General features: G+C 36.5%; 2 protein-coding genes across 2 annotated transcripts; one reads left to right on the forward strand and one right to left on the reverse strand.

Annotated features, from left to right (window-relative positions):
- Nucleotides 1–14,064: 14,064 nt before the first annotated feature.
- On the reverse strand, nt 14,065–14,829 carry LOC131863418 (aspartic proteinase nepenthesin-2-like). Its single transcript, XM_059215122.1, has one exon. It carries the CDS (start codon nt 14,827–14,829, stop codon nt 14,065–14,067), a length of 765 nt encoding a protein of 254 aa, XP_059071105.1.
- Nucleotides 14,830–17,837: 3,008 nt separating this feature from the next.
- LOC131863419 (aspartic proteinase nepenthesin-2-like) lies at nt 17,838–19,274 on the forward strand. Its single transcript, XM_059215123.1, has one exon. The coding sequence runs from the start codon at nt 17,838–17,840 to the stop codon at nt 19,272–19,274; it is 1,437 nt and encodes a 478-aa protein (XP_059071106.1).
- Nucleotides 19,275–22,868: the final 3,594 nt, after the last annotated feature.

A 22,868-nucleotide genomic window follows, 5' to 3' on the forward strand; every position in this document is an offset into this window, starting at 1 on the left:
TCATCTGTAACTTGACTCAAACATCCAAACTATGTTTGATCACTTCTCCCATTCACATGCAAACATTTAGGCTTGTACAATGTTTTGAACATATTCATTAACTTTTGCCAGCAAGATCCATCGATCCAACCATAATCAATCTGCATACAACCTTTCTTAGATTTCTCATTCATCTCTTCATTCCAACATGACTTCTCACAATGATTCTTCAACCCTCAAATTGAATAAGGGTGAAGACCTCAACACTTATCTTCAGTATGTCCTTCTCAATGGCAATGTGAACACTGAATTCTTTTAGCTGATTTACACAAGCGTGTAACACTAGCAACATCAAATCTCTATTTCTTACAATATCCAAGACCTTCATACTTTGGTCTCATAATTGGATGGATGGGCTCTTGAATTTATTGCTCAAGCTTTTCCAAACCTTTTCCTTTATAACCCATTTTCTGCATCATCTTCATACCAATATTATTTTTAGCGTAACCTTTGTTTTTAATATGACAACTTGCACATGTGCATGCAAACACATCCTTACTTTCAACTTGACTATCTCCACCCGAACAAACTTTTGGTATACCATCCATATCAATTGAAGGACACAAATCACTTGTATCACATGAAGCATCACATGCTAAAGCTTTCAACCTTAAACTCACATTTTCTTAGGCCAACAATGTTATCTATTTTTAAAGATCATCATTCTTTTTTTGGACTTATTAAAAAACCTTTAACTTTTTATTTAATTCTACATTTTATTGTTCAACTTTCTCCAATTCTTTTTTAAGAATATCATTCTCACATGAACTTTCATATATGTCTTTTCTCAATTTTTTTATTGTTTCTATCAATTCTGAATTTTTTTTAATAAAGGGGTAAAAACTTTATTGAAAATCAGAATCAAGAATTACAAAAGAGAACTAGAGTCTCAAAGACCCAGGAGGGAACCACAAGACCAACCCAAGATTAGTCAGCTCCGTAACTATCCATATCCTTAACAAATATCTTATGCAGGTCCTAACAGTAATACGGGGAGAGTTTCTCCCAACCTTAAACTTTCCAATCATCATCATGTTCCGAGGCCCACTTAGCCAAACAATCAATTGCTCTATTTGATTCATGAGGAATGTGGATGAAAGACACCTTCTTGATCATAGAACTAATTTGAAGAATCTAGTGAACGATCCCTGCCAGCTGCTAGTGAATCCCATTCACCTTCTGCTCAATCAACAAGTTAACAATAATTAATGAATCTGACTTGCATAACCTTCCGCCACTCCAACTCCAAGGCACACTCAAGGGAATAGAAAATTGCTAATCCCTCCATAAATTTATTAGACTGTCGCCCTTTATGCACCAAGAAGAAGAAAACCACCTCCCCCTACTATCCCTACCAACACCACCAATCCTAGAAGAGCCCAGATTACCCCTAGAGAAACCATCAGTGCTAATCTTGATAGACTCATCCTAAGGGGGAATCCACCTTCCCACCCTTTGAACCTTCTTCATAGCACATCTACCTCTCATGACACAAGCTGAGGCAGGAGATATCTCCTACAAATCCAACCTACTCACAATATCATCCTCACCTCTATCCAAAGGAAAATTCACCTCACATTTAGCTTCCATCATCTCCCTAATCATACCAATGATTTTATTTCACATTTGCTAAACTAACGATCTAACCTCCAAAAATATCCTCCTATTCCTCTCTAGCCAGATCTACCATAGTATGAAAATGGGCCTAATATGCCAGACAGTCTGGAGAAAAGAGGACAAAATAGGAGGCCTGCCCAAACTACTCCAAAACTCCACCAAAGAATCTGCGGGAACACAAGGGTGCTTCCACACCCTCCACCAGTAATGCCAAATTAGTAGCAAGAAAGGGCATCTGAAGAATAGGTGTGAGGAATCCTCCTCCCCATTACCAAGTCCTCCAATCTTCGGGACAACAGCTCTTAGTACCCACTAGCCACAACAAAATATGCCCTCATGGTTTGGGGACCAAGCAAGTCTATCCCTACCCTTAAGGGAGATACAATGTCTACTTGTCAAAATGCCATACAGCTCAGCACACTCTTATTCCATACTAGCAATTGACTATTCACTAGGATCCTTCCACCGCTCCAAATCCAAATGCCCACACCTATAAACAACCTTAAAGTCACTCACCCTAGACCCACCTGCCTCCAGGAACCTCTGGTAAAGGTTCTCAAGGTTGGGAAACTGATCAAGGATGCGGGGATATCCATCCCAAGAGTTGAACCAGAAAAGAACCTCTTCTCCCCTCTTACATATCCAAAAAACTCCTTCCTTTATAACAAAAGCCCCTTTCTTGAGAGTACTCTAAATCGATGAACCTTTTCCCTCAAGTGGATATCTTGGGATTTCCTCCTTTGGGATGCTCTGCATATATTTACAAGACAAAATCCTAGCCCAACCTTGATCTTGTTTAACACACAACCTCCAGTACAATTTAGCCGCCAAAGTCTCCCCAAATAAAACAAATTGCCTTAAGCCAAGATCACCCAACTGCTTCGGGCTACACACCAAGTCCCAATTGACAAGACACCATTTGTAGGAAGACAGGTTACCTACCCATAAGAATTGTCTTCCCAAAGAATCCAATCCCTTCAAGAACCACTTAGGGGCCACTTGGAGCATACAATGATCAATCGAAAGAGCTTGAACGACCAATTGGATCAATTGAACCCTCCCAACAAAGGATAACCATCTATGTGTCCAATGTTCAACCTTCACGCAAAATTTATCCAAGATACCCTGCCATGAATCCCTAGGAGGATTACCAGTAGAGATAGGAATACCAAAGTAAGTCAAAGGAAGAGAACCGACCTGGAATCTCAGGATATGAGAAATCCTCCTCTGAATAGTTCCAGGTGTGTTGAAGAAGAGAATGGTAGATTTATCCTCATTGATCAACTGGCCTAAAGCAAAAAGATAAACATCCAAAACTTTACATAGATTTGGACCTTCTCTAATCCGAGCTAATCCCATCAGGGTTGTGTCATCAGCAAAATGCAAATGAGATTGAGGATGCAAGTCATTTCCCCAACTCCAACCTTGAAGAATACCCAGACCCACATTATGCTTAATCAACCTCCCCAGACCCTCATCTAGAAGAATGAATAAGTACGGGGAGAGGGGGTCCCCCTGACGAAGACCCCTAGATGTACCAAAAAACTATGTATGATCTCCATTAATTCGCACAGAGAAGGAGGTAGATGTAACACAACTCATTACCCATTGAATCCATTCATCAACAAAGCCAAAGGCCCTAAGGATCTTCTGGATAAAGGACTAATGGACTATCATAAGCCTTAGCCATATCCATCTTAATAAACATAGCTTTTTCCTTGGAAGCTTCCATAAAATTACAGGTATCAGTAGCAATGATCACACCATCCAGGATTTGGCAACCTTCCACGAACCCACTCTCTTCCTCTAAGATGACATCTCCAAGCCAGTTCTTCAACCTCTCTACTATCAACTTAGAAATGATCTTATAGATCATATTACAGAGAGAGATAGGGTGGAACTGGCCTAACCAGTCAACCCCATCACACTTGGGGATTAGTGTAATGAAAGTTGCATTCAATGCATGAAGCATCTTCTTATTCCTCTGGGACTCTTGGACCACCTCCAATAAGTCCAATTTGATAATATCCCAGAAATCTTGAAAGAACTCAATTGGAAACCCATCTGGACCAGGGTCTTTTCCTTTCCTCATGTGAAAAATAATCCTCTCAAGTTCTTCTAGCAAAATAGGACCCATAAGCTACTCATTCATCTCCCTAGTAACTATAGAAGGAATACAAGAAAGAACCTGATTCTCCTCTTCTGATTTCCCCTACATATCCTCACTAAAGAAGGACCAAAAATATTGTATAGACTCCCTAGAGATATCGTGCAAGGATAAACACTACTCACCTTTAACATTGGCCAGAACAGGAATAGAATTGCCATGTCTTCTTTCTTTCACTAAATTGAAGAAGAATGTAGTCTTCTTGTCCCCCGCTTGATGCCAATCAATATGAGCTCTCTCTTTCCAATAGACTTCCTCCCTAAGCTCGCATTCTTCTAAAGCCTTGACTTCTCTGTCTTCTTCCCTAAGAAAGGATTCAGACAAACCATGCTCTCTTATTTCCCTGGTAATGCCATTGAACACTATTTGAGCACCTTTCTTAGCATGAAAAATATTCTTGAAACACGGGTGGTTCCACCATTTAAACTGAACCTTAACAAATTGCAACTTCTTGGCAAAAGTGTACATAGCAGTGCCAAAAGTTGGCCTCCCTTTCCTCCACTACTCCGCAACATGATCCTCTAAAGAAGGATCCCGTAACCACATAAGCTAGAATTTGAATGAATGAGTGAGGGTGACTCGAGCAGAAGAAGACACCAACTTTATGGGCTAGTGGTCTGACCCTCTCCAGTCTAGAATCTCCAAAGATGTGGACCACCCCCCACCAACCCAAAAACCAAAACCCAGAAAGCAATCCAAAATCTCTGCAATCCAATACTCCCCTACCCTCCTGTTGTTCCATGTGAACAGATAATTACCAGGCTTAATATCAATAAGATGGAATGAAGATATACTATTCTGGAGAAGGAAAGAAGAAGGTTACAAATGCATAACACCACCCTTCTTCTAACACAACTCTAAAATAGCATTGAAATCTCCCATCATAATCCAAGGATGAAAAGGGAACAACCCTCACATAAAAGAAATGTGAGACCATAAATTCTGCTTACCCTAAAAATTAGTGGGGGCATAAATGTTAGTAAACAAGATATATTCCCCAGTCTCAAGACTAGAGGAAACCCTGGATAAATAAGATCTGGAAGCAACCCACTAAATAGGATGAATCCTCAAGGGGTTCCAAAGATAGGCCACCCCTCTAGAGGAGCCAACTACTACAATACATTGACACTCACCTCTCCTCCAAAGCTTCAACACCACACCCATCATACTTTCCACAAAAAGTTTAGTTTCTTGCCAAAAAGGACATCAGGTGAATGACTCCTTATCAACTCCCAAACAATTTTTTGTCTAGGGCCTTTGTTCAAGCCCCTCACATTCCATGATAGCACAATCATTTTAGGGGATTGGAAAAATGAGAATCCAGAGTCTTTACTGACCCTGACTCAACCAAATTCTCTCCCATCAATTTTATCTTATCCAAATCCTTCTTTCTGCCAACCTTCGAATTCTTCTTCGATGCTCCTTTCTTAATGTCTTTTTGATGAAGACCCAGGTGTAAGGAGGTTTTATTACTTTTGACCTCAGCAAATTCCAATGTTTGAGCTACAGGAGAACACTCTCCCCCAGCCAACTTCACTTCTGCACTAGAAGTGGGTCCCAATTGGGCCACTACTCGCTGATCCATCTCTATTTTCTGACTTCCAAACACTTGCAGAGCTTGGGTAGAGTCCAGATCACACTTTCTAGAACCAACCTTGATGCACCTTGATCCAAAGAAATTAACCCAGGGTTCACTTCCTATTGGATAAGTTCATCCAAGGCTTCAAATCTGTTAAAGGTGTCCTCCTCTTGTGTCTCCTTCAAGGACCTCTTTTGTCCTTGATTCCTTTTCTTTGTCCTAACTAAGACAACTATCTACACCCACTACCTCATCCAACATGGCATCTTTTCCTTTATCAGGCCCATCTACGTTATGGGTCAACTGTTGATGTTGGCGCACCACCAGTTTATACCTAGGACACTTGCACTGTAAATGACCATACTCATGACATAGACGGCGCCGAAATGGAAAATTCTCATAATACAACTATTGAACCCAAGAATAAGAGCCCGCACACATATCTATCATATTTGGTAAAGGTTTACTAAGATCAATTTCAACATAGATACAAGAAAATTCATTACCTTTCTCCCTAGGGTTTGCGTTGAAGATCCAACAAGCTTCCCAAGCAATGAAGTGATCATCCACAACACATCCTCTTGATAGCATTTCACCGGAAAATGCTATAATCAAACCCACACTGGGACCCTATTCAGGCTCTCCTCTGAAGGTTTAAACCTTGCATGTCAAGGTTTGATGAACAACCCCACCTGGTTGTAAAAATACAGGCCTCCTTCAAAAACCCTATTGTGATCCTCCATGCAGTTGAATGTAACCATGAAGTAGTTGTTTTCCAATAGCATAATCTCCATTTCCCCTTCTGCTGCCCAAGTCCTCTGCACCTATTTTTCCAAAAATTGCAGAGAAACCATCATCCCCAAAAACTTGTAACATAGTGAGTGTTTTGAAAAGTATTCAACATCTTCAGCTATCATCTTTGGAGGAATAACCAACTTCAGTCTCTCACTGCATCTCTCCAGACAGCCATTAATCTTTGTAATCCAAGAACCACCATCACTACCAAACCCCGAATCTGAGGCAAAAAGATTCTATCAAAAGTCTTGATACTTTGGGATGGGGACTTTGAACCCACCATGACATGAAAATCCATGATGGGAGGTGCCTTCGAGGCCTCTCCCTCAATACTAGACATTGTACCTCACAAAAAACCCACATCCCAAAGGGGAAAAAGCAAGGAATCACACCCCTGCAAGGTAACAAAAACCCACCCCTCCCAAGCACCACTGAATGGAAAAGAAGACAACCCCCCTACCCCACTGGCTATCCATGGGCCTGCAGGGAACCCCGAGCCCTTGTCATGCGCAACACAACCCTCCTCCCGCAGACCACCACTCAACCACCAATACCTACCACCCCTAAAGAAACTCCTCCCCTCCCTACACTAAACTCCACCACCCTCCCCTGGACGCACCAGCAGACAACAACTACCCATGAGCTAAGGCATCGATGCCCTAGCTTGAAACCCAGTAGACTCCTTTGCGAACGATGCCATCTTCAATCTCATTTTAGTTTCCATTAATTTTGAATTACACTTGTTTGTTTTCATCAATTCTTCTTTCAATAGATCCTTCTCACAAATTAAACTTGTGTTTTGTTTTTTCGTCTTTTTTCCTATTTTTCCCATTCAAACACACAATTTAAATTTCCCTAATACACTTCTTCTACGCTCTTCTTTCTCTTCTAAGACTTTTCAATTTTCTTCAAACTTCTTTTATGGAAGCTTCTACAATCAAGCGACTAAGGAAACAAAGACTTCAATAATTATTGGTGACTGAAATCTCACCTTTCAGGGATCTGCAACCTTCCTTTCTGACTTCCAATAACAGTAATGGACTTTCCCACAATCTTTTTCAACACTGCAAATTCTTGAACTCTTCCATGGATCCCTTCTAATGCTCTAATACCATTTGTTGAATTCTGAAAAACAAAGAACTGCTACAACAAATTCATTAAAGAAAAGAAATCTTTTAATTACAAACACAAATCTTTTAGTCAAATCTGGAAAACCAAATTAAATTGTTGCAAGCCATACTAAACATTGCAATTTAGGAGTTTTTATAGAGGTTGCAACCTCTTCCAACAAATAATTCATTCCTGATTACATTCATTATGCATTATTTAAATAAAATAATTAATTGAATAGTCTCCTAAAAATAAAACATGTGAGTACACATGATTTATTCCACTAAAAATAAAACTGAAATAATTGTCTCAAAAAAACTGAAAAAAGTTTTCTTCTTGTGCATAGAAAGAACTGGAGTTCTACAATTAAAGCATGAGTTGTATGCATGTTTGCGACATCAATTATCTTTAATCCAACATATTTTGGTAGTCTGCAATTAGTTGGTAGATGAATTTGTAGGTATCAATGCAAGAGAACGCACTATCGACGAGGTCTCTGCCAGTACATTGCAAGATCTACAGGAGCTGGTATCGGTAAATAAGTAAACAGTTGTCTTCTCATATTTTCTTTCATCCTTTGTGATCTTTTCTGGTGGCAAATCATTTTTATCATGTATGTTGCATGCCAGATAGCGATCAAACTGGTGAGACGGATATCATAGATTTGTTAGTGTTACGAAGTAACGGTAACTGATGAAAGTTGGATGGATTATATTTTTTTTATTTTTGGTCTCTTTAGTTCTAGGTCTGCTATGCTACATTTGCATCTCTTCTCCTATAGTTGCCTTCCAGCTTCTTTTTTAATTCTGTCTGGTCATGTTTCATATCCTTCAGATTCAACAGCTGGTGGATTATATATTTTCTAATGGCAAATTGTACGGATGTGCATCTTATTCCTTTTAAAAAATATTTTGCAGTGCGTCTTTGGGTTGTCGGTAGAATCAATGTTGTGCTGTTATGATTCAAAAGGGAACAATGTGCTCCCTATTCTTTTGCTTATGCAGGAATGGCTGTATGCCTAAGGAGGTTTGAAGGTATGTAGTTCTATTCTTACATAATAAACATATTTCATTGCATCTGAATAGTGCTTGAGGAGTTCACAATTGTCTTGCGGTCTCACTGACATTTGTTTTATATGAGCTTGCAAATGGAAGGTATATTCTGCATAAATGCAGAGAGTACAGAAGAAGAGCATTTACGAAACCAACTCAATAAAGCGATTGTTTCTGATGACATAGACGTACATTATCTAGCAGATTTGATAAAGGTATGCCTAATAGATTTGTCTTAGTGGTAACTAGTTTACGCAACAAGAGTAAAGATTAAATTAATCTTTTTTGGCCATATTGTTTGTCCATGTGATTTTCTTTGTCAACATTTTGCATAGGAATTTTTTTGTATCATTTGAAGTTATATGTTTCAAATAAGTAGTGCGTGTATGTGAAAATATCTTGTTTATGCTATGTATACTCTGGTTGGAATTACCTGAACTTCTATGTTTGGTTTCTAAGAGCAATTTCACTTTTCAACACTAGCTTGAAGCCTAAATTCATTCCCCATTTTATTTCAATTTTTGGTTTCATTCATTATGCTTGAATAAAATTTTAGAGGAAGAATCTTATGGTTCTCTGGAACCAGAGTGAATGCAGAAACTCATTCAAGCATTCCTCAATTTGGGTGATTGCTTCTTGTCTACTTTGGCAGCATAATTCCAGCTTAGATCTTATCACCTCTGGAGCATTTTAATGCTTTACAAAGTGCCATAAATACAAAAAATTGTCAATTGGTTAAGAGAGCTTTAGAAGCAACAAATGAACTTCAGTCATATTCATGGATGAGCGCACCTCGGCTTTAGATGCTCGGGTTGCTGCTATTATAATATGTGCAGTGCGGAATACTGTGGATACAGGGTGTATCGTAGTTTGCACTATTCACCAGCCAAGTATTGATATTTTTTAAGCATTTGATGAGGTAATTACATGGGGTATGACATTTGAGAATGGTAGATTCTTCTTTTTGTAGTCTAATCTTGGTGAATTTTTCATTTATTGCAGTTGTTGTTAGTGAAGTGGGAAAGTGAAATCATTAATGCTGGTGCACTGGGCCTTCAATAAAAAAATCTAATAGAATATTTTGAGGTAGAAAGAAATTCCCTATACCAAGAAAGTATGGTTTTTCTTGAGTGTCATTTATGCCTAAAAATTATGAGGCAAGGTTTGAGTGAATATTGGTATAATTTTCTTGAAGGCTATTCCGGCCATTCTCAAGATGAGGGATGGGCATAATCCTGCAACTTTGATGTTAGAGGTAACCTCTGTGGCTGTTGCGCACCAACTTGGTAGAAAATTCACTGAGATCTACAAAGAATTGAATCTTTGTAGGTAAGTACAAGTGAAGCTTATTACAACAATTCATTTCCAATCACTTCTTCATCTTCCATCTCGGTCAGAATCTTTGGATCTTCTAATTATTTTCAAATACTGAAATATAGCATTTTATAAAGGTAAAATATTTAACTAGTTAAGGAGTTAAGTGTCCATGTTTCTGCTGCCAAGGATCTTTACTTTCCAGCTCTATATGCTCAAAATCTTTGGATACAATTTACATGTTATTTTCTGAAACAGTTTTAAACATATTGGCGAAGTCCTGGTTACAATCTGCTATGTTTTTCTTTCACTTTTATCTCAAGATTGATCTGTGGTATCATCTACTGGCAACAAGGGACAAATATGTGAGCCGATGTGATATGAAGTTGGAGTTGAATTAACTTTTCACGATAAAATATGGCACTCTATAGTTCAATTGGAATATTCAAATTTCATAGTAAGCAATATCTGTGTTTTTGTTTTAATTCTAATCCATAATTACTAAGATTCAAGTGTAATAAAATCAAGAGCAAGATAGCGAACAGGACCTGTTCATGATGATGGGAACCATGTATGCTGCAAATATATTCTTAGGCTCTAGTAGACTGAATGGAGTGAAAAGCATCACAACAGGTGTAATCGACCAGGAAGTCTTAAATTTTATAAAATCTAATGACATGCGGGGTATTCAAATCAAAAAATCTGTTAGTTGATGAAAGTTTTAGTTGACAATAATTTCTGATAGACAAAATTTTGGAAGATTTGTTAATATAGGTTGTAGACCAGCTCTGATGCTATTAGTTGTGGTGCTTGCTTTGCCACTGAAGCCTATGCTCTCGCCATTTCCTACGCCTCTCCTACTACTGCCTCTGCTTGCTCTGGTGCTGCTGGTTATTATACGGATGCTTATTAGGATAAACTAGGCAATGTGCATAAAGTCGGAACAAGCTATCAATATTGGTGGGGGGTAGCTCGCGAGAACTTTATGGCTTGGTAGTATCACCTTTTGCTACTGGGCTTTGCCTTTGCTCTCTTCGCTGCTTCAGGATCTGGAACAGGTGCTCTCGGCGAAGCTACCCCCTACTTATCTATAGGCGACTGGATCAACAGAATCTCAAGGGTATGCTGGACAAGGTGGTGGGGAAGTTTAACTAAGGTATGCCTTAGTAAATTTTTAAATTCAATGGAGGGGAAAGAATCTTTTGAAATTGAATGGAGAACCCTGAAGAACCATTTCACAACTGTCTACAAGTGGAGAACCATACACACAATGGAGAACCATTTCATAGTTTGCAAGTGGCTCAACCATAGACTGACTCCTTTTCGCAAACTCAGTCCCTGCATTCATAGGCAGAAACTTCGTTGCTTTCTAGCTCTTCTTTTCTTATGCGATTGATTCAGATAGAAACTACAATAATAATAGATGAGTCGGAAACCATAAATAAGATAAGATTTTGAGAATTTTGGTTTGACATCTGTTATACTGAAATTTAGCTATCATTTTCCTATTAACCAATCTAAACTATTCAACTCGGTATCTGCTTTAGATAACTTATATCTTAATGGTTGTACAAAACATTTGGAGGACTTCCATAAATATCATTACGCCACTAAAATTATGCAAAACTCCATGAGAGGGTTTCATTCTTAAGGTGTAATCATTTCATTTAACATTTCAATATTATTTTTCTTCCATCTTTTTTAGGTGTGCATTTTTTTTCATGATTATAGTTATTATCAAGTTGGGAACACTAGCATGGATTTTGATTTAGGGAAGACATTATACAACATAACCCTTCTTCCTTTTTTTCTGTGTGTGCAAGTTTATATCTAACATCAAAAGTGGTATAAGAGCATAGAGTAGACTATTAAAAGTTGTGATGACTTTTGAATAGGTGGAAACACCTCGAGTAGGGTGCCCAACACCTGTGTTTGACCATTTTTTGATAGATTTTTGAGAGATAGACCTACGAGATAATAGTTTATTAAATACTTCATTGATTCATTAGATATTTAAAGATATATTATAGAGGTAATAGAATTTTTCTTATTGTATTTAAGGGTTGTTGCATTAATTTTGAAGGCTTTAGAGAGTTGGTGTGCATTAAAAACTTATGGATATGAATTCTTTATTATATTTCTAGTCAACCATACCTAAGAACTACCTTTGGAGGAGTAAAATTAGTAAATCCCAACCGCAAGGTCAAATTACATATTTATTAGTTTACATCATTCCCAGCCACCACTAATCATCCTTAGTATTTAATTAGTCATATAAGGTGTTGTTCTAATTGTTATAAAGTTATACTAGTTAAATAAGGTGTTATTTTAGTATTTTGGAAGCCTACATCAATCATATGTGTCATTATACCAATCATCAAAACGCTAGAATAGTCATATAAGATGCTGTTCTAACATTTCAAAAGGTTACATGCATCATATCAGGTGTAATAACAATTAATACAATGTTATATCATACACTAATAATATTGTACCTATATTGAAGAGAATCGATAAATCATTTGAAGTTCCTTTTGAGTTGCCATATTGCACCATCCATGATAGTTTTCTTGTGAATGCACTTGGGGAAATGTTAATTTAATAAATTTGTTTTCTAGCTTGCATATCAATGTTGTCATTATTTTTCTCATTTTACACTTAAATTAAATGAATGTTGTTACTACTATCATATGAATTTATACTTATATTAGAATGTAATTTAAAGTTATGTAAGGTTTTTCTAAATTTTCTAGCTTAGAAGGTGCAATTTAAATTTCTATTACAATAGAAACTTGTTATTCTTGGGGGGTGTGATGTAGAAAATTTAAAAAATATAGAAAACTATAAAAATAAAAATAAAAAAAAGAGCATTTCATATGTGCAGGGATAAAAGTCTTGATATATTAACTAAGTTGAGCTTTGCATCTATTGCGGTAATTTAATGATTATATTTCGCTATAATGGTCATTCTTTTCTTGAAAACAAACAAAAAGTTATTAGAGATGCTACAATAGTTTTTTCTATTTGTAAATATCAAAACTCTAAATAGATGGGAATGTGCAAATGATTTTGAGGAAAGCACAATGTCATGCAAAGCATGCTGTTACTAAAAGTTAATACCCCTTATTATTATTGCTCATGATTTATAAATTTCTAAAAGAACAAATCTTAATATTTTATTTAATATATATTTGTATTAATATTAAATTGAATGATTCCTTTTCATTTTGATGAGTTTGAACCTCCAAACAATTGATTGAACTTTCATGAAAAGTTCAATATGATTCAACATCACAATTATTACAATTAAAATTGCTTGACCAAATTAACCAAAATTTAATCATTATCAAATCTAAACAAATAAATATTTTCAGCCTATTTCAAATTACATTATAACAAAAGAAAAAATATATATATATGAAATAATAATACTATATCAAACAATCTATTAACTAATATCTTTGAATGAAATGTTCATAATAAAAATTATTAAAAATGTTTCAACCTATTTTAAATTACACAACAATAGAAAAAAACAATTATAAATATGAATAATCAGTGGCATCATTTATATGTACTATATCAAATAATTTATTGACTAATATCTTCATTTATAGTGTTCTTTATTTATCCAACATGCCCATTCAACATTATGGAGCGATGGTTACTTTCAGTTAACATACGATTGATATCAAGCAACAACTTGGAAATTTTATTGCGTTTGATTAATCTATTAATAAAGAAATTACAATAGAAAGTATCACCAGCGACAAACCATGGCAGCTCAAAGTTGGAGCTTTAGACTGTGTGTATTCGGGATAGAATAAAGGGCCATTGATAAGACGCCTGCAATTGGTGGGGACAAACGAAAGAGTCTCATTGCCATTGTCGTAGAGAATATGATAATTTTGTTGTTGGAAATTTCCAAGGACGGCTGGCACACCTTCAACAGAAGCATCCCCCATATCCAGCACTGCCAGACACACTACAGATGGATCAACGTCTGTATATGTAATGAAATTCTGTTTTCCTTCAATAACATAGTCTGCGCCCCCACCCATGTGAAACGTCATATTCAGATAAGGTGCAAAGGCATAAGTTGCTTGATAGCATAGACTAAACCCATCTCGAGAGATGTTAATTCTCTTGTACCAAGGAGAAGAATCCGAAAAAGAATCCAAAACAGATCCTACTGCAGTGAAGGCTCCATTCGGTAAAACAGTATACGGTGTTACAGAGTCAATGATGAATCCCCCGCTTCCATTCGCTTGTATATCGAACGTTCCTTGCGGAATATTCACAGATAAGTTCCCCACACTTATTCCTTCCACTGAGAGGTAATAGTAGCTGTTGAGCTCCGGCGTGGCTGAGTTTTTTATCATCATCGTCGACTAGACTCCTGTGGCGCTCAATTCTGCTGCGCTGCCGAAAAGGAGAGGCGTGGAGGATATGTCATCGTAGTCTTCCGAGTAATCATCGGCAAGACAGTAGGAAAATTTAGACTCGCCAATCTGTGAGATGAGCGATAATTTCCGTCGCCCAAGCCCCACGACGCCATTTCTCCCGACGAGGCTATTTTTCCACACTACGCCGTCAGCACCCACCTCGCCGTCTCGCTGGGTGTCATGGCTACACCCAAATGCTACTCCAGCAAAGGAATGCGAAGTCCCGCTTCCATTTGTCATGGTGAAGGTCTCCGAGAATAACTCGCCCGATATGTTCCGGCTGCCTGTGTAATTATGAGAAAATTGACAGCTGGTTGAACAGGTCGAATTGGGAAGATTAGAGCAGAGGGAAGATGGGCAGGGGAGAGATTTGAAGGTAGAGGAACTCGTGGGGAGGGCTGTGCAGTCAAACCAAATTAGATCGCTGCCCGTATCAACTTGTGAGCGTATGCTTATTGGTGGCGTTCCCATTCCGATTATCATGAAATATGCTCTGTCCTCGCCCACCTCAGGAATACCCATACCCACTAGAGGTTCCAGTTTTCCTGTACTTTGAGCTTTAATTGAGGATTCCATTCTTTTGAGCCTGCTAAAGGCTGAATCACTTCTGAACTGGTGGTTTGCGCGCATAGCTTCCGCAAGAAGTAACGTACAAAAGCAGCACATGAACAGATTTACCGCAAGCATTGTGACCACATTTTTGTATGCCATTGTGGACTTAATTTTTCTAGCCTTTAGTTGCAGGCCTGCTTAGTGGGGAGTGGGGATCGCCTTGTATAACAGTACCCTACTAAATCTATGAGTCGGTTTCTGACAACTTCTATATTGGCTCCCTGTTGGTTCTTGGACCATTCTTGTGTTTAGATATTTTATTTTTTTTGGGTTTTTGACAGCTTTCATCGCAGCCGGCTGGTTCTTGGACCATTCTTGTACTTTGACATTGATACATATTTGTTTTGATGAGAATCTCCCACAAGACGACGAAAGGAAAGGGGATTCGAGGAAAGCGTTTACAGTCTGTACATGTACTTGTCGACGATGCTAGTTGGTAATTTATTGATTAAGCATTACTTTGTTTTTATCTCTAGACGGCCAATAATTGTGTTTGATGCCACATTTGTACGAGATAATTTATCCCAATTCCATCCTGTGTACTGCTACAAATTGATTTGTGAGTTTACTATATCAAATCCATTGTTATCATACCGTGCTACAAATACAGGAAGGAATGCACTATTCTCACTTTAAGGTTAGCAATAATCCAAAACAATGTGTAAGAGAGAGTGTGTGTATCCTTGCATAGGATTTTGACAAAGGATGTTGTAGTGAGGAATGAGAGTAATGAAGAGAGTATTCCTCTAATAAAAATAATTTCAGATCAATAGAGTGAATCCATAATTAAAATGTAAATTATAATGGATTTATTTTAAGAGGATGGAAATGGCCATGAACATTGGAGAGTATAGAGTGTGAGATGGGAAAATGATCTAAATGGAATGGATGTTAGAGATTATAAATTAATTAATCTTATTTTCGAGATTAGAAAAAATAACGAAAATGAAAATTTGAAGTTTCTTAGTGTGTCTAGGTTTAGAACATCTAATTCCTTAGCTAATTGAAATGTAAAAATATTTTGAGTATAATCAAATAGAGGACCCCAACAGAATCAAGGTAACATAAACCAAGATAAAATTGCATGTTGTACTTTGGTGGAAAGATGTGTTGTTGAAATAAACAGAAGTGGGAAGAAAAATGACTACTTAAAATAGGATAGTTACTAGAATGAAGGCCATGCTATTCCAACCTGGTTATCAACTTGAGTTATTGAATAAATTTTAGAAATTATAAAAAATGGAGTTGCATGTAAAGAAAAAAAATAAAACTTCCATAAGATCGGATAATAATAGCTAGATCATGTGAAGGCTTCATGATATGTCAATGTCCTAAAGATGAATATAAAGTATGGTTCGAACACTGTAAAACTATAATTTTTTTAAGAAGCCTATCAATAGGTTCGTATAAATAAGGAACCAATATCAATAAGGTAGAAATGTTTAGATAAAGGTAGAGGCTGGTTTGATAAGGATATAATATATGCAATTAGCAAAGGGAAAATACAACCATTATAAAGAGGCTAGTTTTTAACATACTTAGAACAAAATACATAGAACAATAGGAAGATATTACTCTTGAAGAGGTATATATTTTTTTGAGGTAGACATTACAATTTTTAATAAAATTATTTTATATATGGACATCCTATATATTGGTCATATAAGTTTCCACAACACATGATAAAAACATCAAGATAGAGTGAGATTAGTAGTATACATGTATACAAATGAGGTCAAGAGTTCATATGATCAATCAATCATCGAGTGATTCTATTTAGTTGACAAGGAAGAACTTAAAATAAGGAAAGATAGTTTTGGAGTTCAACCATTCAAAAGAGAAACCCATTTATTATGATATTTAGGATTGGTTTAAATTTTTAGAAGGTCACAACAAATAGTTCATATATACACAACCTAGTTTAAATTGAAATGGTAGGGAAGACATGGTTTGAAGGGCTATCTCATACTTTACATAGGGTAATGATTATAGAGGGATCATCAAAGTATTGTAAAAATAATGTTTATTGAGATTCTAAATATGCAACTATGAAGATGACATATGCCATCACATTATTGACCTTTGGAAATGCTCTATTAATTGATCTTGATATATAATCACAAAAATAAAAGTATTTCATATTGAGGAGAAAAAGTCCGTTTTAATAAACTAAATTTTTATTACTTCATGTGCAAATTGTGAGACTAAAATAAATAATTTTAAGAAATCAATCTATTTTTACATAAACATATTAGTATAATATAGATAAATTCTTGAGGATTGCTATGATGGTTGTCTATAGTAGAAAGATCACTATGTTAGATATGGGACATTTTTTGTTCATTTATATTTACATTAATTTTGGCTTTCCATCGTGTCATATGTAACCATGAACCATGATTTGTTAGGCATTTCTTGTAAAATTAATGAAGAACATTATTTTCATAATTAGATTAGTCTACAACTTTTCGATAATAGATAGGACAAAAAAATAAAAGTGATTAATAAAGCAATTGTCTATCTTACATAGATATAATCTTACATCATCTCTCCTTAAAAAAACATAAACATAGAACATCTTTTTTACTAACAATATTTATGTTATCATTTATAATATAATATGAATTATATTTTAAAAAGTAATTGAAACATGCCATATTTCTAAAATCCAAACTAAATTAGAAAAAAACTTTTTAATCTATAGTAAAATTTAAAATGGGAATTCAGAAATGTTTTACAAGGTCGAATTTTACGTGAAATGTTTGATCAACATGTTCACTTCGGCCAAAATTGAAATTACAAAAAAATAACAACTCTCTTGATTCCGCGCCTTTCCCATTGTCACGTTCGATACAACAACTAGAAAACTCCGCACGTTGTTTCTTGTTAAACAAGATGCCCTTTTTATTCTATAATCTCATCAATCTCGTCGTTATATCCTACGGTTGGACAGATGAAACACAGAATGCTGAAGTTACCTGCAGGCGCACAATTTATTAAACAATCCGATTAAGATATAGACTAATCCTTATAAATGACGACCCTCAGTAAACCTGCCTGTAGTAGTAATTAAGGGAAATTTGAAAGCGGGATTGAATAGGTGCCCAATGGCACACAAAAATGCGATCACATTAGTTGTGGCGAATCTAACAATATGTTGTTTTTTCAGTTTGCTCTGTTCAGAAGAAGCGCGTGGAGGCCCCCATTTGGAAAGGAATTCCGCCATTGCTAGGCTCAAAAGAATGGAAGCCTCGATTAAAGCTGTGCAATCAGGAAGGACCGAAACCCAACTGGGTGGCGCTGTTGCTCCTTTGATCCGCTTGCCCACAACACATGTAGTGAACATTGGCATCGGAACCCCACCAAGAAATTTCCGAGGAAAAGTGGACACGGGAAGCGATTTGATTTGGTTTCAGTGCGATCCCTTCAATGGCTCTAGGAGATATACTCTTCCTATGTTCTACCCAGAAGATTCCTCCACATACAGACCGGTTCCCTGCTCTTCTTCCCTCTGCTCTGCCCTTGGCAATTCAACTTGTGCGCTGGACTGTCAATATTCTCATATATACAGCGGAAGCTGGAGCACGCAGGGAGAACTGTCATTCGAGACGTTCACCATGGCGGATACATCCGGGGCTGCGCATTCCTTTGGCGGAATAGCGTTTGGGTGCAGCCATATCGTTCAGGGAGATGGCTTGGAGGAGGCCAATGGCGTAGTGGGGCTCGGCCGAGGACAATTATCGCTTATCTCACAGATTGGAGAATCCAAATTTTCCTACTGCTTATCTTTCGAATACAATGGATCCCCCTTTCATGACATTGACAGATTTTCGACGCCTCTCCTGTTGGGCAGCGCAGCCGAGTTGAACGGCATAGGAGTGCAGTCGACGATGGTGATAAACAACACAGTCCTGCCCAAGCTTAACAGCTACTATTATTTCTCCGTGGAAGGAATAACTCTGGGGAACGTGTCTCTCAATATTCCACGAGGAACGTTCGATATACAATCAAATGGAAGCGGGGGATTCATCATCGACTCTGGAACACACTACACAGTTTTGCCGCACGCTGCCTTCACTGCAGTGGCATCTGTTTTAGATTCTGTCCTAGGGCTACCCAGATCTAACGATTCTAAAGCTGGGTTAAGTGTATGCTATTCATCACCCTACTATGACTATATCCCTGATGTGAATATGACTTTCCATATGCTTGGTGCAGATTATATTGTCGAAGGTAAACATAATTTCGTTCAATATACAGAATCTGGTCCGACTAAAATTGGAAATTTACTATGTCTGGCAATGTTAGATATGGATGAGGCTTCGGTTGCAGGTGTACCGGCCGTCCTTGGAAGTTTTCAGCAACAAGATTACCATATTCTGTATGACAACGCTAAGCAGAGGCTCTCCTTTACTCCCACCCGCTGCAGATCTCTGTATATGTCCTCTTACCTACAGTCCAAAGCTCCAATCCCTATCTTAGGGTGCCATTTCTTGTTACCGCTGCTGCTGCTTTATTTTGTAGCTTTCTCATTAACAGTATAAAAGAGATTAAATTCATCAATAATTACAAAGTTTTCGACCTAACTTTTTCTTTTTAGAGTATCCTTCTCCCTCTCGTTTGCACAATAAAATAGGATTATTCTAAACTATCGTCCAACGTGATTCTCTAACCATTTCTTTTTATCTCTTTTCAATCTCTTTGATAAATTATGTATGTTGCTGGTCCGGGCTAATCTTCCTCTAGAAGCACTTTTCCTTGAGATTGAGATTAATTTAGAATTGCCTCAAATCGATAATTCTTGTACATAGTTTAAGTACTATACGGGTTTTTTTAAGCTGATAGGCTATTCCCTGGGGAGGAACTCCTCACCGGGAAATTGTCTCACGCCAGAACCGACCATCTTAAAACAATTTTCCGAGCATTGTGTGTTATGTGGTACATGTTTCCGTCGGTGATGAAATTTTGGTGTAGTGTCGGGAAAAGAAAGGTCATTCTCCATTGGCTACATTTGTCACTGTGCCTGCATCGTGTAACCCAGACACGCGGCCTGAAATAAACCGCCTCAAATGAGTTTAAATCTTGTAAACCGAAAGCCAAACGGAACCCCTCTACTTACAATACAAATGCAAGCTTTTTGAAGGTGACCAGATAGAGCAAACCAAAAATCTTGCAAGCACTTTGCAAAGAAAAACAACATAGTTGAGGTATGCATTATAGTTACCTCAGTTTGCTTCGGGAAAAATATGCCCAACCAGTCATACAATAAATCAACACAGACGCTCAACATGCCCAAGGATGCCAAAGCCAACAACTTCTGCATTCCTCTCGTCTCGTCTTATTCGCTATTGTTTTATTCGCTAAGATACGAAAGCTGCATGATCAATCTCTTAAGCTAGTAGCTGGAATATGTATATGTTTTATTCGCTAAGATATGAAAGCTGCATGATCAATCTCTTAAGAATAACATCGGAAAGAATTTTGGCTTTGGCTGCATGCTCACATCAATCCTTCCCACTGACTGGAAATTCAAGAAACTCTGCAAGAAGTGCATTTACTATCTCAACTATCAATGAATGACCTACAATAAATGTGAATAAGCAACATTAAATGTGCTTAGCACAGCCCTGGCATCCACTGTCTTCCAATGCTCTCATAATATGTGAGGAAGTTGCTGCCTGAAAGTTGTCTTTTTGATTACGAATATATTTTTTCATTTCTGTTACTATTCCCTAGGGAGGAACTCCCCATCATTCCCTCGGGAGGAACTCCCCATCGGGAAATTGTCTCATGTCAAAATCGGTCATCTCAAAACAATTTTCCGAACATTATTTGTGTTACGCGTGGTTCGATGAGCCCTTCCCACAGATGGCTTCCAAGTAGTGGTGAAATTTATTCTTATAGAAACAAATGACGGGGTGAAAGGAATTTTTAGGCAAAATTTAAAGTCTTTGTGGGCTCCAAAACCGAGATCTTCTGAAGATGAAAATACCCAAGATCAATTACAAATTACAGAGAATCCAAATTCTGTGTATTTATCTACAAATTTGGCAACACAGAATTTGGAATGTGTTTGTAGTTTGATTTAGGATTGGGTGGGTTTGATCCCGTAGGGATGAACGAATTAGATAGCTGTGTACAATTTGTATTTAATCTTAAGTGTTTCTTAAGATTTCATGGTGCTTTGTAGACAGTGTTTGTTAAATTTGAAGGTGTATAATTTACATTTAATATCAAGTATTTCTTAAGATTTCATGTGTGCTCTATGGATGGTGGTTGTTGAATTTGAAGGTGTAGAATTTGTATTTAATATTAATTATTTCTTAAGATTCCATGTGTGCTCTGTGGACGGTTGTTGTTGAATTTGAATGTTTTTTGTGAAAATTTAATCAAGTGTCGGATTTTACCTCTTTGATACTGTTTTTACATTTCAAGTTGCTTAGAATTTGTTGTGGATGAAATTTGCCTCAGTGTTGCACAGTGGCCGATCCTCTTTAATTTGTTTTAGTTTAACTTTGAGGAGATTTGGCTACAAATTTTGTATCTGCCAATTCTATTCAAATCTATTTTGTTAAAATTTTAGAGGAAATTTCTCTAGGGTTTCAACGAATTCCACAAATGTAATTCATTCCAAAACTTTCACCAAGAAACATATTTTCTTTCAACCTCTTTGAAATGCTTGTAGGAATTAACTGTTTTTATTACTTTTCAATATTAGAATAATATGTGAGAATTAATTTAGGGTTCATTAATTTTAAAAGTATGATAATCCAACAAATGTACTTATCAATATTATTAATATCTATGAATATTAACACAAAACAAAACAAAAACTATATATATATATATATATATATATATATATATATGACAATCTAACAAATTATCAAATCACATATTTAGACTAACTCGAGATGGTTTTCCTTTTATTTTATGATTGCATCCTTTATATTTTTCTTATTAGTTGTTTTAAAGTTTTTTTTAATAATAGTAATTAATGAAGAAAATCCTCTATATTAAAATTCTAAAGATAAATAAATTACTATTGACTTGTCCATTACACCTCATTTAGATGCAAGCACTAGTAGACTATCTTATGGTGGGGAAGCCCCCACCAAAAATATTGTCTCACACTAGAATGTCATTGCTAGTTTTCATGCCTAAAAAAAATTATTGTCGAAAATTCAAACATCATAAACATTTATCATTGTTGACATTGTTGAACGAGTTGAATGCAACACAATTGTCCACCCAAAATTCTACATGCATTATTCAAGGCTCACCAAGATTAGTTCCTCAACTTATTTTCAAGGGACCAACACCTAATGTAGGAGGAAACATAAGGACTCCTTGGATCCATTTATTACATCTTTGAAAAAAAAATGTTGACACGTTTTGAATTTTTATAATTTTATCTCACATTTATAATCATATAAATTACTATCAGCATTATACAATGCATCTTACCTAGATGCAAGTACTAGTGTTAGCTAGGTCTTTCACTGAAAGAAGGCTTAGGAGTTGCATATAGGCTACTTGGCTAGTAAATGGTCCATGCTATAGAATCTTTTAACATTTATCATGTAGTTTTAAATTCTCCCATTCAATGAAAAGGAATCAATGTTATAGGGAATCTTTTTCTTTCCAATTTATTTAGTTATAAATATTTATTTAAAATTCTTAACTTGTTTATTGGATTACTAAAGACATTTCATTGGCTAGTAAATTTCATATTTATTCTAGGATATTTATGTCAATCAATTTTTTTTACTTCATGAAATTGAGCTTTCACAGATTCCTATTATTAAATAAATAATTACATCGAGGACTTTTACAAGATAAATCTTATGTTTTCAAGGGTTTTCATAAAATTTCTAGAGATTTAGTTGTCATCCCAGAACTATGGGTGGCCTTAGACTTCTTGGTATTTGTATCTAGGGCAGTACTCTTTATGCCTATCTGTAAACATACTTGTCACAATAGTTTTACATTGAAAATGACCCTAAATGATCTAGTAGATAGTGAAAAATGCTTTAATAGTGGAGAGATCACTATGGGATTAATGATTTTCCTCTATGTTTGAAAGAGCCAACCCCTTCATATGATAAGGGTTGGGTTCTTAAGGGTATTTCTTTTTA

This window comes from Cryptomeria japonica, unplaced genomic scaffold (assembly GCF_030272615.1).
Source record: "Cryptomeria japonica unplaced genomic scaffold, Sugi_1.0 HiC_scaffold_62, whole genome shotgun sequence".
Classification (NCBI taxonomy): Eukaryota; Viridiplantae; Streptophyta; class Pinopsida; order Cupressales; family Cupressaceae; genus Cryptomeria; species Cryptomeria japonica.

Coding starts and splice junctions, on each gene's coding strand:
- LOC131863418 (XM_059215122.1), bottom strand. CDS start 14,829: ATGGCATACAAAAATGTGGTCACAATGCTTGCGGTAAATCTGTTCATG.
- LOC131863419 (XM_059215123.1), top strand. CDS start 17,838: ATGGCACACAAAAATGCGATCACATTAGTTGTGGCGAATCTAACAATA.